A 15440-nucleotide genomic window follows, 5' to 3' on the forward strand; every position below is an offset into this window, starting at 1 on the left:
ATGGGAATAGCCCATTGCGTGATGCAATATAGTCCAATAGATTGCCGTATTTTATTGTGCAAATCATTTTAAATATGCCATATTTGGCAGAGTGACAATACTGGAGCTAATCGTTATAGGCTGTGGAGCCATTTCAATAGGACCCATATTTTGTGGGAAAAGGTCATTGAACTTTTATACGGGGTCAAGTTCAAAATTGCTCGGACTGAAAAACAACAATAATGTGTTCATCTAGTCAAAAGGATTCAGAAAAAGTATAGCTTGACCTATCTACGACTTACGGTTTTGGAGTTATGGGCAAATAGGTAACATTGTGACGTCATAGATCGAAATTTGGCTCTACAGGGAGCGAAAATGAAAATTGCTCCGATTTTGTTGACAATGGTCTCAAACTCTTTGTTTTGCCATGAGAAATCAGAAAAGAATAGTTTGCCTAATTTAGGATGTTTCGTTACCATGTGAATAAAGCAAAATAGGACAATATCCACTAAATCGCATTGAATTCTATATTGAGTCGATTTCATCTTGACAATATTGTTGTGTTACATGGTTACGAAAGCACTCTTCGAGAGTTATAACTATTCTTTTTCTCATTTCTTGTAACAAGATGAATAATTTGAGACCATTTTCAACAAAATCAGATCAATTTTCATTTTCGCTCCCTGCGGAGCCAAATTTAGACATAGGACGTCACAATGTTAAATTTTTGCCCATAACTCCATAACCATACGTCATAGATAGGTCAAAGTATACTTTTTCTGAATCCTTATGGCCAGAGGATGACGATGGTGCGAGTTGTGAGCAAGTTTGAATAACTTTGAACTTGACCGCCTGTGTAAAGATCAATGTCCGTTTCCCACTAAATGAGGGGTGTTGAAATGGCTTTATAGCCTAAATTAATCACCTCTATATACCTCACAAGTGCCTATGAACTGAAATCTCTTGAACTAATAGGACCGCATACCTTTTAAGCATGCAACAATTTAGCAAATTTAAAATGGAATTTGTTCAGTGAGTAAGTAAAACTATTATTGGCATGTAATATAATTTTTCCTTCCTACGAAGCACCCTGCAACCTTCTTTACTATAGATCTATAATAATTAATCGGGAAGACTAAAACATCTAAAAAATGCGCTATACTCGAATTATACACATGATATTACCTGTTTTAAATATGAAAAAAGTTCACTCATACAAATGTATCATATTTGCAGATATGTCGTATCTGGGCTGTTTCTACGATTATTTGTGTTCAACTAGCTCAAGCTGTAACATCGATGACCGAATACGTGTATTGGATTATACCATGATGAATTCTGACGACATGACCATTGGTAAATGTATCAACTACTGCCTGGACTTCAACTCACCCACAACCTCGATTCAGTATGCTGGATTGGAAACTGGTAACCAATGCCACTGTGGTGAAGAAGAGGTAGATTATGATAAATTTGGTCGAAGACACAATGAAGCCTGTAATCCATCTGGTAGACCATGTGCTGGAGATAGCACTCAAGCTTGTGGAGGAGATTTTGCAATTGCTGTTTATGACTGCAAGTATTTGATTTCATCATTGTCTCTATTCTTTTTTAGTTGAAGCGTCGTGTTTGCATTGTTTATAGTTTGTTTTAACCAGTCATTGATGCACATTCAACATTCCATGCGCTTGAGTTCTTACAGACCTGCCATTTTCAGTAAACACTTTTTGTTCAATCTTCGTTAAAAAGATGCGAAGAATAAGGGAACTACAAATGGATGAAAATCCGGGATGAAATGAACTCAAGAAGAGGAAGTTAACGTTTGACTGTAGGCATGCAGGGGTATATTATCCACTCTTTGCAGAACTTGCCAAAGAGTGCCTAACTAGTCAAGGACATCCAATGGGATGTCATTATGCTTAACCATGTTAACCTAATGTTCTGTACCGCTATTCAAATCAATTAAGTATTGAAAAGTGTAATACATTACATATGTAAACAAGTTCAGGTACTAGTATGACTGTATGAGTGTCTTTATTCACTGTAAAACAGCAAAAACAATTACACACCAAATGCCAATTGCTTGACCAGAGCTTTGGTTATTGATTCAAATATGTAATGAAGATGCCCGTGTTGATAATTATGCATTTTCTCACTCGTTTCAAATGTCAGTATTTCAACTTACGTGCTCAGTACCAAGCTTGATTAATGGCTATATCACGACGGATTCTTCAGGTTCTATCCCCACCACTGTATCTGTCAGGATGTATGTGACGTTCTATTGTCATGTTGGTTATTATTTAGATGGCAATAGTCAACTTCAGTGCATCGTTACAACCTCAAATGTCACTACATGGGACAATCTTATTCCAGTGTGTCGGGGTATGTTATAATAATTGACTGAACTACTGAATCTTTTGATCATGAATTGGTAGCTGTAAATTATAATACTCGTTTTCAGTGTTACCATGGTTACTACCTAGCGATGATTGTGGTTGATTTCATTTAAAGGGCAGATATATTGCAAAAACAAGTTTATCCCCATCCGAAGAGAATAATTATTACATTACAATTTGACACTAGTTGCAATTTTTTATGCGTATTTCTCCTGAAAAAAGAGACATTGTGTGGGTTAAGTTCAGGCTCGTATGTGTTCTTCCTCCGTTTATGGGAACTTAATTTTCAAGGCAGCGGGCTGATGACGTAAGTAAATGAAGCGGACACTATCATACTCTCATTTACTTGCGTGATACAATCACAATCACTTTGACAAGTGTGACATTAGCAACAATGAGTTGTACTATTATTTACCATAACAATGCTGCATAACAACCATTGTTCTCATTTGGGAAACAAAGCCTCACCCAGTATTGTTACAATGCATTTGCGTTGTAATATTTAATCCAACTGAAACTATAATACCTATGGCATTGATACATGAGATTGTGGACTTAACACCGTTTATAGTATACAAATATATACTGCCATGAGAGGTTCTGGTTAAAACTATGGGCCCGAGGTGAGATCAATAGTATTAATTGATCTCAACGAGGGACCATAGTTTTAACCAGAACTTCGAATAAAGGCAGTATATATTTGTTTTATATACTTCATTAATATGTTCTTTGTTCATTGATTGGTTAAAAGAAAATTATTTGACGTTTTGACTCTCCAGCTTCTATCCTGAGTTAACAGCACGACCAATTTAAGCACAACCTATATTTTGCCCTTCAAAAAAATCGAATAGGCTAAAATCGGGCTATGGCATGGTCAAAAGTACTATTTACGGCTTGGAGGTACTATTTACAGCTCATCCGGGACATTAAAAATACTATTTACGTCTTAGAGGTACTATTTACGGATAGGAGTACTGATGGTAGAACTATTTTTGGACATGTGATCCACTTTTAACCAATCAATGAACAAGAATATATTAATGAAGTATATACTCTCAGATTGATCACGCTGAAATTCTAAGCTCAAATTATTTTTTTATTTTTTAGTCCAAATATTTCTCATGATATTGATATACATGATATGATATGATTTTATTAACCTGCACAACATCGCGGCCAAACGGCCGAATTGCATTATACAAGAGACAATAAACAAATATTATGAAAGAAATCAATTACACAAAATTATAAAGCAAAAAAAGAGAAAAAGGCAACTTGGCATGGAAAAACAGCAGAGAGATGCAAAAGGGCACATTGGGAAGCCACCAGCACACAAGCTACTACTGCTTATTCAACAGATTAATGTAGTAGGGAATGGGGCTTTCAGCAAATCTGCTTGTGCGTGCACGCAATTTGGAGATATGGGCTGCATTTCTCAGCTGTCTTCCATGCACTTCACTTCTACTAGGAGGGAGCAACATATGAATTGAAATATCACAATTTACAAAATATATGCAAAAAAGAAGTTTTTTCCTGGGAACAACACCAGTATACGTTATGTGCATTGAGAATGTTTATAGTCCCTTCTCTCAAAACAGGCACATCTCATTTCATGACGTCAACTGTTTTCTAGGTCAAATCTGTCTCGTTCGATATCAATTTTAAACGTTTTATTTTCTCAAAAAATCAATTGAAAATGTCTTATTTTCTCACTTGTCCTCATAATGTTAGCTTGCCAATGATATCATGTTGTCCGAGCAATTATGACCTTTAATAGCTCTTGGAAAATGAAAAGTCCAAACTTTCAGTATAAATAGATTACACCCATATGTAAAAAATTGCCTTTTTTGTACTTCTAGCCGTTCAGGTTACCTGCCCATATATTGCTCGTGGTACATCAGGTCAAATCACTATCACCAGACCAACCATTACTGGCTTCCCGGATACCAATGCTGTTACCTACAGCTATTCTAGTGCAGGTCCCAGCATTTCTGGTCAGAGTCTTGGTAGCTACTCATATGGCCAAACGTTGTATCATCACTTGTCTAATTTACAAACTGGGACGAATGAGATATTAGTTACTGCTTCAGATGGACAAGGAAGTAGAGCACAGTGCAGTTTTACTTACAAACGGACAGGTAAAGTTTAAACAGCTGCAATACTCCAGTTTATTTCATGATAAACACCAGAAGAACATCAAATATTTTTCAGTTATTTGAATGATGGAAATGGAATTTTAGGACTTTTATGTATTATGGTGAATATTTGATGTCACAGGTGTACCATCAGAGGAACCAGGTAACGTATTATTATGTAAAGCTGGATACATGGACTATGCAGTGCGGTATTTGTAAAAATCCTTTTTACGGGGTCCAAGTGGCGTCAGTGGTCAGTTGTATTAGGATCGGTTGTCGGAGGGGGAAATACAACAAAGTCCTGATGGACATCATCGTGGTCCTATGTTACTATGATAAGTGCGTCCGAAGCGTGATTTATTTTTTCAATTGTACACTATTTTCCCGCAGGGGATTCTACCTGATTTTTGTCTATGGACGAACCAATGCCCTCAAATGGGGAATTTCGGCAATACAGGGTGTCCCAGAAAAAATTACCGAGTAAATAAATTTGAACGTAAGTCGAGATATAGACATCAGATTTAAAAAATCTAAAATGTAGCGCATAGCCTATTTTATTATGCATCACGTACGAAACTTTTGTTTGATTCGGTTGACTGGTTGCAAAGAAATTAACGATTACATAATGCGCGCATTAATGCAGTTCATTCCAAGTTTGATCAACAGGCGTTTTTATACTCTCTCACCGTTTGCGTATCTCATTAAATTTAGTCCACATTATTTAATTCATAATCCGACGGTGTTATCATGGTTATGTCATTCATACTTTCACTGAAGATGAATAACAGTTTGTCCGAGAAAACTTTGATTTCTGCAATTGGAAGCTTTCCAACTTTAATTATTTAGGTTGTGCAAATATGTTATATTTTAACTTTCCAAAGAACATTTCAGCCAAGAATGACAATAATCAAATGCTTACAGCTTTACGTATGATTTTTAGTACCATGCAACATTAATGTTGAAGTTTTAAAAGATTTTAAAAAACTTTGCATTGCAATTTCTTAAAAGTATTCCAAAAACTGAATGGGTAGTGAGAAATTTTTAAGCCAAGTGGAATTCTTTGTGTAATAATTCTTTATGCAAAATTTATATCAACATTAACGAAAAAAGATATTTACAAAATACCCAGCATCATCTTACATGCAAGCTTTCATTTTCGATATGAACAAAACCTAATCAAATGTTTTGCAAGAAACAGATTGTTTAAAACGAAAAGGATTTTACAGATAAAAATATAAAGCCCATTGACAGTTAACCATTAGTGCGCATTGTGTTAAATGATCTTTCTTTCAAACTTGGAATGAAGTGAATTCACCCATGCGTTATGTAATCGCTCGTTTCTCCGGAATCAGTCAACCGATTCCAGTAAAATTGACATATATGATGCAGAATAAGATGGGCAACACGATGATATTTAGATTTTTGGGTTTAGGTGTCTATTTCTTGACTCACGTCCAAATTCATTCGCCCGGTATTTTTTTCTGGGACACCCTGTATGTAAGATTAAAAGTACACAATTTAGGCAAATGTTGGTGCTTTAAAAAAAATGGTATACTGATGGGTTGCAAAAACAGCAAAAATAGGGGAATTACAATTTTCTTTTGAGAGGCTGAGTTAGTAAACCTACTTATTTGGGGGTTTAACCCCCTAACACCACACCACAAAGACCACACTGGGAATATTTATGTAATGTCGAAATGTTTTTCTCTTTTAATATAGAAAATGGGTAATTTTAGGTATCTTTTGATGCTGTCGGTCATCTATTTAATAAAATTATGAGCCCTACGACAATGAAAAAATCACGTAACCAAAACTAAAACCAGAAACTTAAAAGGTCGGTCCATAGCATGTACTGAATTTCCTGTTGATCATATTGTTTTTTATGTTAAGTAGCTGACTTTAGTAACCTCCTAATGATTGAGAATATTATAACGGTTATTAATACTTTAATATTTTCCTTGAAACACGCAACATTAATATTTTCTTCTCTACCTTTTTCTTTACTTTGAGGACAAAATCACCTGCCAAAATGTCGCTGTTAATTCCTCTCGTTATTTCTTGAGTTTAGGCTAGTTACTTCAATGGAACAATTGCAATTTGTTTTCTTTATTTGCAGCCGTTCAAGTTACATGCCCAAATGTTGCTCCTGGTACGGCAGGTCGAATCACCGTCAGCAGACCAATAATTACTGGTTTTCTAAATAACAATGATGTTACCTATAGCTATTACTATTCCAATGAAGCTGCCAACATTTTAAATCAGCTTCATGCTACTTTCCTATACTGGCGAACGCCCCATATGTTGTCTAATTTACACAATGGGATGAACGAGATATTAGTTATTGCTTCAGATGGTCCTGGAAGTATAGCAGAATGTAGCTTCACTTATGAGCGGACAGGTATATTTTAAACATAATGTAATTATTAAAAGCATCTCTCAGTGTTATGATACAGACTACAAACTATGTTACGTGGTGATAATTATTTTTCCCTGTACTGCTGTATGTAATTGTAATTCTCATTATTTATGGGGCTATAATTTTCTTCGTAAGGATGGGGTCCCAAATATACCGGGAAAAGGGGGTCATACATTTTTGGAAAGAAAAATAGGGGGGTATTTATTTTTTGATGACCAAAATGTAGTGAGTCATAAGATGACCACAGATGTGTTTATTTTATTCAAAAAGACTGATTTCAATACAATTTTAGCCTGTTTCGGGGACGGGGGTCATAACATTTTTTTTCCGAATGGGGAGGGGGTCGCAATTTTATTGACGCCGACGTGCAGTCAAGTTAGCTCATTCGATAAGCGTTCGACTATGGCGCGAGAGGTTGCGGGTTCGAACCCTGGCGGTGCCTAGTACGCTCTCGTGGAAAATTTGAGCTAGCTTGAAATTCCCCTGGACAAGGAACTTACTGCTAATTTGTCTCGTTGTAACCCGTACGAAACTCGGGGAGCTGATCCTGGTTGCGATGGTTATTTGTGGAATGTCTAGGGTGTGCGCTCTTGAAGTAGCAAAGTCCCTGAATTGTTGTTTAATGGTTTATGGAATGATGTGGGGCCGTAGTGGTCAGCGACAACCTGTAAAGTGTGCTGAGGCTTGTGGATCAACGTCTAGGCGTTGTGCCTGTACGTAGCGCACTATAAATCACTGCGCTTTAAAAAAAATTTAAACTAAATATCACAAAAACAACCCAGATAATGCACTTCCAATTGATAATATTTTATATAATGGATGATAAAACGTATTTTGTTCCAGCTGGAATAACCTGCCCATATGTTACGCCTGGTACGGAAGATCAAATCATTATCACTAGACCAATCATCGCTGGCTTTCCAAATACCAATGCCGTTACCTTCAGCTATATATATTCTAATGCAGCTGCTAGCATTTTCTATGAATTTCTTGCTAGTTTCCCATACTTGCAAATGTCCCATGAGTTGCCAGATTTACAACATGGGACGAACCAGATATTAGTTAGTGCTTCAGATGCAAGAAACACAGCACAGTGCAACTTTACTTACGAGAGGACAGGTAAATATTGGTCAATAAAGGTCTTTTCTCGTATATAAAGGAGTGAATTGTTTCTATTGCATGTTTTTATCGAATAAAACTTGTATATCTCGTTCCTTAATAAACTGAGCTCAAAAAGAAACTTATAATTTTTCACAAGGTCATTAATATCCTGTCAATCAAAATGAACCTAAATTACACACAGGTTTACTTCAATATTCTACTCTAAACACATTTCAGTAACCAAGCAGTTATTCAACTGACACAATAGCAAAATGCACTGACATGGAACAGCTTCTTGGACCACATTCACAGTCCAATAATTGGCACCCAGCACAAGAAATCTGTGAGAATGATTACAAGATCCTTGCACACATGATAATTGCCAAAGATTAAGTGGAAAAATGTGGAACAAGACCTGCTTCTTGAAAAGCAGAAAACAGCAGCGTTTTATTATCTGTGCAAGGATCTCTTATGCATTCTCACTCACAGATTTCTTGTGCTGGGTGCCAAATATTGGGCTGTGGAAGTGGTCCAGGAAGCTGTTCCGTGTTAGTGCATTTTGTTTGGCTACTTAAATTGTGTTTTAGTAGAGTATTTAAAGTACGGAACATTAAAGTACTTCAGTTCTATGATATTTTTCGCTGGGTACAAAATGTATTTGAAACCATGCTAAATGTAATTTAGAGTCCCAAGTGTAATATCTTGACAACGCATTAATTCAAAAAGGGAGACCAATCCTACCGTGAATGATTGTTTGATATTAAACAAACATTTTTGCTCCATTTCACGTGGTATTTCATAGTGAAAATTAGTGGATTTTTTTACAAATTTGTGAACACGGCTACAGCTCTAGCGGGCAAGCATCTTCACACTACTTTTTCAGATTCACTTCCAATTATACCCTATCATTTCCTCTGATACCTTACATACACATTTTGAATCGCATTCGCAAAAAATCTATTTTTCACGTTTCTTTTGTTCTTTCGGGATGATGCATCCATTCATAAAATAAATGCTGTCTTCGACACAGCAATTTACAGCAGAATTTACAGCAACAATCACTGGGTAGATTGTTAACTACAACTAGTTGTACCTTTAGTACTGCGTGGAGATGGCAAACAAAATATTCGTATATATTTAAAAGATGATTGTCAAGATTCTTTTTATTCCACTATACCTACAGGATCTGTCGTCCTAACGACAAGGTCAAGTGAGGAGGCGGTATCATCCACACAAGTACCAAACACATCACAATCACCATCGTATAAAGTCCCATCCGATCCTGGGAGTACATTGGATTCATATCAAATGAGTACGTTCTTGCTTGCATCACTTGAAATAAAAGCTTACATATTAAATACATAATGAAAATATCAGTCAAAGTTCTTTATCTACTTAAAAACTAATAGAAAATCTGACTCACTGTTTTGTTCCAACACTAAATAACATCGATGCTTAAATCTATCAGGAAATTAATCTTTGCAATATTAATATACGTAAGCCACAACAAAAAAATGTCTCGTCTCAAGTTAAAAGCCAAGTTGGATGTCGCAGTGGCGTTGCAAGCATACAAACAATACGATTCGAACCTGCCACTACGAAATCCAACATGGCGTTAATTTCAACTTGAGACGTGATACACTATAGTAAATTCTTCTCTTTATACATTGAAAAACGTTTGAGTGATTTAAAATAAGAAGGCCACGTAAGTCTTCGTATATTTGTATGTGTTTTTGCAAGGCAAAATTGAGATTTATTTATACAACATGTTATACAATGGATTAAATGCTATAAATACACAACTGCAGGAGCAATACATGTGGAATATATCTCAATTAAATATTATTTTATCAGCCACCAAAACATCAAAACGCTTTGATTTATTTTCAACAAAGAAATGTCCGAGAGATCAAACACTAATAATTAGACAATTTATGGTAAATTAAAAAAAATTTAACAGTAACAATAATTTGTATTCTTTTTCTTGTTGAAGTTATTATTTGCAGCGGTGCAGGAGGTGGCGCTCTTCTTTTGATTATAATACTAATTCTACTGGTCTGCAGAGTTAAAAGGTAAATATTACACAAAGAGAAAGTAAACCTTAATTATTCTTTGTAAGACCATGGTGGAAAATTTCGACAGTTATTGTCATAAAATAAATGTTTTCTATTTGGTTAACATTATAACTGATCTTTACTTCGTAGAAACTCTAAACGGAAGTATGAGCGTCAACGTCTACAAGAACAACCGGAGTCAATACCGACATCAACAAGACCAATTAGTCTCCTGGACCGCAGTTCAGAAGATCCTACAGCGGAAAACATGTACCAAGAAACACCTCTACATGCATCCCCAAACCAAAGCAATCAACGAAATGACCAGGAACCTGATTTAACATATTCTTACGCATCTGTGTCTCCTACATCGTATACACATGGTGATCCTGGACAGACACCAGGGGTAACATACGATTATGCTTCTGTGCCAATAAACGGGCCCAAAGTCGGTGAACCACAAGCAAATCAAAGCAAACAACAAAATGGTCAGGAACCTGATTTAACATATTCATACGCGTCTGTGTCTCCTACATCGCGTATACATGGTGATCCTGGACAGACACCACAAGTAACATACGATTATGCTTCTGTGCCAATAAACGGGCCCAAAGTTGGTGAATCAATAGCAAATCAAAGCAAACAACAAAATGGTCAGGAACCTGATTTAACATATTCCTACGCGTCTGTGTCTCCTACATCGCGTATACATGGTGATCCTGGACAGACACCACAAGTAACATACGATTATGCTTCTGTGCCAATAAACGGGCCCAAAGTTGGTGAATCAATAGCAAATCAAAGCAAACAACAAAATGGTCAGGAACCTGATTTAACATATTCCTACGCCTCTGTGTCCATAAATCAGCCACATGTCCGCGATCCGTCACCAAGTAATGATCACCACAGGAATGAAGACGTACCAAGTACGCATGATCCTGAATTGGTACTTGAAGAGTCATATGAATACGCTACTGTGACAAAGAACCGCAATACGTCACCAAATCACAGTGATGAACGAAATCGAAATGAAGACTTAGCATCTACATCTCGTACACATGGTGATTGTGGACATGAACCTGGGGTGACATACGACTATGCTTCTGTGCCAATAAGCAGGCCCAAACTCGGTGAACCACAAGCAAATGAAAGCAAGCAACAGAATGAACATATCAATACACAAACCACACCGGGTGGTTCTGGACAGGCACCCGAACAAGCATATTCCTACGCCACTGTGCCAATTACCAGGCCAAATGGCTCTGAACAGAAACTAGTAATTGGTGACAGAAGCGAAGATGAAGAGGAAGGGTGGATGGACAATAGTGTCTATGACATGGCAGAAGGAAATGATGCCGATAATAGAAATGAAACTGAAGGATGGGAAGAGAATACTTTATATGTTTCCTCAGACCGATGACTTTTGTTTTGTCGTAGATTTAATCATTTTCAAAGACATCGATTTTGGATAATATAAGATAATTCAATTTTTGCCATTGGACAGAAAATTTTTGGCTTCATTTTATTGTAGTTTAAGTGGCCAATAATTACTTCTGTTATTGCCATTGCTTAGTAAGAAATGCCCGTTTGCCATTTAACGAATTGTGAAAATCGTTGCATTTTGTCTGATGTTTTAATAAATGTGATTCTACGCGAGTAAATAATATTGTAACGGTAAACGGCCAAAAACTGTCTAGTTAAAAACAAACCAAATATATGCTAAATAAATTTACTATCTCAGCTATAGAAACTGAGCGTAATCATGTACGCTAAAATTAGTCTAATCAACAATTAATTTAATACTAGCAGTTTAGTGTCATGTGTTGTTTGGTAAAGAGACTTCTAAGGCTATAGGTCATCATAGGTCAGGTTTAGGTCACTTGGCTGAGGTCAAATTTAGGCAGCCATTTTGAACAGCATGTAATATCATAATCATACATCAATTTTGATATTTTGTCTAGTTTGTCTTTTATTGGATACATATTTAAATGGCCTATGAAGGAAAAATATATGTAAATGGTAAGTACAAATTAGTTTGCCTAGTTAAAATGGATTTGGTAAAATAGTTACCAAAATCAGAAAAGTGAAGGTTCAGGTGTTTTTCAATATTGCTGTAGTCTGGTCATGGAAACTTTTTACCTATGACTTAAATTAGGTTTCAGTGAAATAATGTTGAAAATGCAAAATATGGCTCAAAAGGTGTGGACAATTGAAAATCACCAAGTTCATCAAGTCATAAAAGAAATCAGGAACCATTTATTCCCACTTTATAATATCAAGATAATTTCTCTATGTGTGTTAGAAACGTGTATCCAAAAGCAAAAATAAAAGCAAAATCCGTTGATCTTTCCAAAATGAAGTGAAATTAAAAAAGGCATGGTGTTTGAATGTTGTAAAAACTTTAAACACTAGCAGCAAAAGTTTCCATTTGGCTCAGACTAAAATGATTATTAAAATTAGAGTCCTTAGACCTTTGCCTAAAGACACTATGAATTTTCTTCCTATGATATTTATTTTCAGAAAAAAATAATTTTGAACGAGGCTACGTGCATCAACTTTGAGGACAGAATTTGTAAAAACTTAGCGTAGCCTTAAGAGTAAAGATAAAAAAAAATACAAGAAATAACACCGTTCCCTCCTTTGTAGCCTAGTTGTAGTACTGTGCAGGAAATTCACAGACAATTGAATTGTCATTATTTGGTCAAGTTTGGTTAACTTTGGCAGACTAGAAAAGACCAATGACCCGTCACCAATTCCCTTTTCCTGATTTATCATGATTCAATTCCATTCGTAGTAGGAACCGTCGTCAGGTGACCACCGTTGGGTATATACTTGGGTATATTTGTGTGACACTGAAATATTAAATTGAAAACAATGTTGTGACAATTTTCGATGATTCTGTACATGATGAATGCCGCGCCATATCTGCAGAGAGTGTTTCTCTTCGTGATTATTGCGAGTGCAGGTAAGAATATATGAATTTGAAGTTGACTCAATGATAAATTATAGGCTAATCCATTCAAAATTGATTTACCTATTAATAGTGATATGATATGATTACTATGAGAAGAATGATGAGAAGCGAGGAGTGGAAGTGTTCAGCTGGATTACAGGGCAATTAGGGTGGAAAGTGTCTCTACTTTTTAACTTTTTAACTTTCGCCGCGAACTTTCGTGGTCAACACTTTCCAGTATACAGTTTGAGGTGTGTAGTATACACTGCTGCCCCGCGCACTAAGTTGCTCTTAACTAAAACATACCCTAATCTAAAATAAAGAATTGTATTTGTATAAAAATAACTAGTTCTTGGTGCATGCCGGTGATTGTTCAGGTATTATATGCTTGATAGAATTAAGGGTAGACAAGGCGCTGTTTTGTCGAAGCAGCCAAAAAATATTGATTTTCATTATGTAAATCAATATATTATTGAAAAATAACACTTTGATGTTTTGCAAAAGTTCATTCTACAAACCATATACTTTCAAACCTTGCTTGATTTATCGTCGTTAATGAGTTCTGTACGTTTATGTAAGCGTTGCAGGTGTTTCAGCCCTCCTACAACATAACTCAAGAACCACAGGACCTACAAAAGTATAATTGATATTTGAATTCTTCTACACACTCGCTATGAAATGAGCAATGCGATTTTTGCCAAAGCTGACTACCATTCGCAAGATGCTGTAAACTACCAAATCGCAACATTTTAAAATAGTGTCAAACCTCAAGTTAAACCGTCTGACCAGCTAGTATTTTCCTACGCCGTCAGTGTGATTCCAGTCACTTCACATACCGTGTTGCAATGTTGGAGGAAACTGTATCGAACACGCATGCGTTAAAAATGATATATCCTAGGTCCAGCATTGTCGTAATCCATTGACCCGGCATTGCTCTTATGAACTCTCACCGCCCTGGCTTTGTTAACTGATCTGAATACCCGAAGTATACTAAATATCTACCAAAAAGTATATACCCCTTTAAATAATGTCCATTATTCCTAAACCGTTGATTGTATTCCAAATTTGGAATATACAGTCGAATCAGAATTTATTTCTGCGCATCATGACATTTCAGTTGTTCCAATGGTCTCAATATGGATTTTGCAGCGTACATTTTAAGGTTACCGAAAGAAACGTATAAATACGTATAAAAGACGTATAAAGTTGTTCTCTAAAACCAAGTTTTCTTGTCAATTAAATATCGCAGTGAGAGAAATGTTGGTGCGTTGGATGAAGCTTTACATTATTTCTATGTGTTTATACAAATATTTAGAATCTGTTTGAAAATCCTTTGTTTATATCCTTTTTACGCACCATGTAAACGAGACCAAAAACGCGTTCCATGCTCTTGTCGATAACATAAACCCATTCTCGTTTTGGAGTATTTAGTAGTCGCATGGAAGTCACCGGCCTCGGGTCTGCCGGCCCTGCGGTCTTGATGTTTTGGTTGATACTGGGCCCCAGTAACCTTAAGGGTGAAGGACTGTCTCTAAAATGGCCTTTATTAAACTTAATGTTAAAAAACTTTGAGTAACCGTAATGTAACGACCTTGAAATGTAATTTATAAAGATACTGGTTTTTATATTCTATGGTGTTACAGATTAAAAATACGTACTATGTATTTTAACAACGGGGCACACCATACGTTTCCTGTAATACAGCCACTGTGTTCATGGTACGTATCCATACGGTGTGTTCCGTGTAGATATAGGTGAATGGGGACCGATCAGTGATCGGTAGCCACGGGGGTTTCGCGTCCGTCTAGCGAGTCCGTGCTTACATGGCATCACGTAGAATGCATGCATGAGCAGTGGTTATCCTTATGGCATTTTGTGGTATTTACTGTTTACGGTTAAAACTAACGCCCCTAGACCATACAAACAATACAACACGAAGCGACTGCAAGACCATGCATCCCATCTGATTGCGTAATCACGTTAAACTACATTATCAGGCACGAAAACGTTGGCCGGAACACGTTCACACAAGTGGCTTGCCAGAGCCGTTCTGCTGGTTGGTACCCGTGGGGTCAGTGGGTCAAATCCCGGGCGGGAAAAATAACTGTTCTCTTCATCTTTTTTCTTGATTCCTTCCTTCTTTCCTTCCATTTAGGCAAAAAGCAGACAGGGGGTTTATAATAATTAACCATACAAAACAATACAAGTAGGCCTTAATTAACCCTAACACTCGTAGACTATACTAAACAATACAGCACGGATCGCGGAGCAAGTGCAAAACCATGCATCCCACAAGGATCGGTGGGCATGGTGGGTCAAATCCCGTTCGGGGAAAACAACGTTTCTCGTCACCTTCCTTCTCCCTTCCTTACTTCCTTCTTTCCTTCCACTTAGGCAAAGAGCAGA

General features: G+C 36.6%; 1 protein-coding gene across 1 annotated transcript; it reads left to right on the forward strand.

Annotated features, from left to right (window-relative positions):
- The first annotated feature begins 1285 nt into the window (after positions 1-1285).
- LOC140159309 (uncharacterized) lies at positions 1286-12514 on the forward strand. Its single transcript, XM_072182735.1, has 8 exons — positions 1286-1554; positions 2152-2361; positions 4235-4513; positions 6627-6908; positions 7770-8045; positions 9211-9339; positions 10021-10099; positions 10232-12514. The coding sequence occupies exons 1-8, from the start codon at positions 1308-1310 to the stop codon at positions 11499-11501; spliced, it is 2772 nt and encodes a 923-aa protein (XP_072038836.1). The 5' UTR covers positions 1286-1307; the 3' UTR covers positions 11502-12514.
- The last annotated feature ends 2926 nt before the right edge of the window (positions 12515-15440 follow it).

Source organism: Amphiura filiformis, chromosome 8 (assembly GCF_039555335.1).
Source record: "Amphiura filiformis chromosome 8, Afil_fr2py, whole genome shotgun sequence".
NCBI classification, from domain to species: Eukaryota; Metazoa; Echinodermata; class Ophiuroidea; order Amphilepidida; family Amphiuridae; genus Amphiura; species Amphiura filiformis.

Excerpts from the sequence above, each read along its gene's own strand:
- LOC140159309 (XM_072182735.1), top strand. The coding sequence starts at position 1,308 with ATGATGAATTCTGACGACATGACCATTGGTAAATGTATCAACTACTGC. Across the intron at positions 9,340-10,020 it reads ATTGGATTCATATCAAATGA|TTATTATTTGCAGCGGTGCA; the intron begins GTACGTTCTTGC and ends TTCTTGTTGAAG. Across the intron at positions 10,100-10,231 it reads CTGGTCTGCAGAGTTAAAAG|AAACTCTAAACGGAAGTATG; the intron begins GTAAATATTACA and ends TTTACTTCGTAG.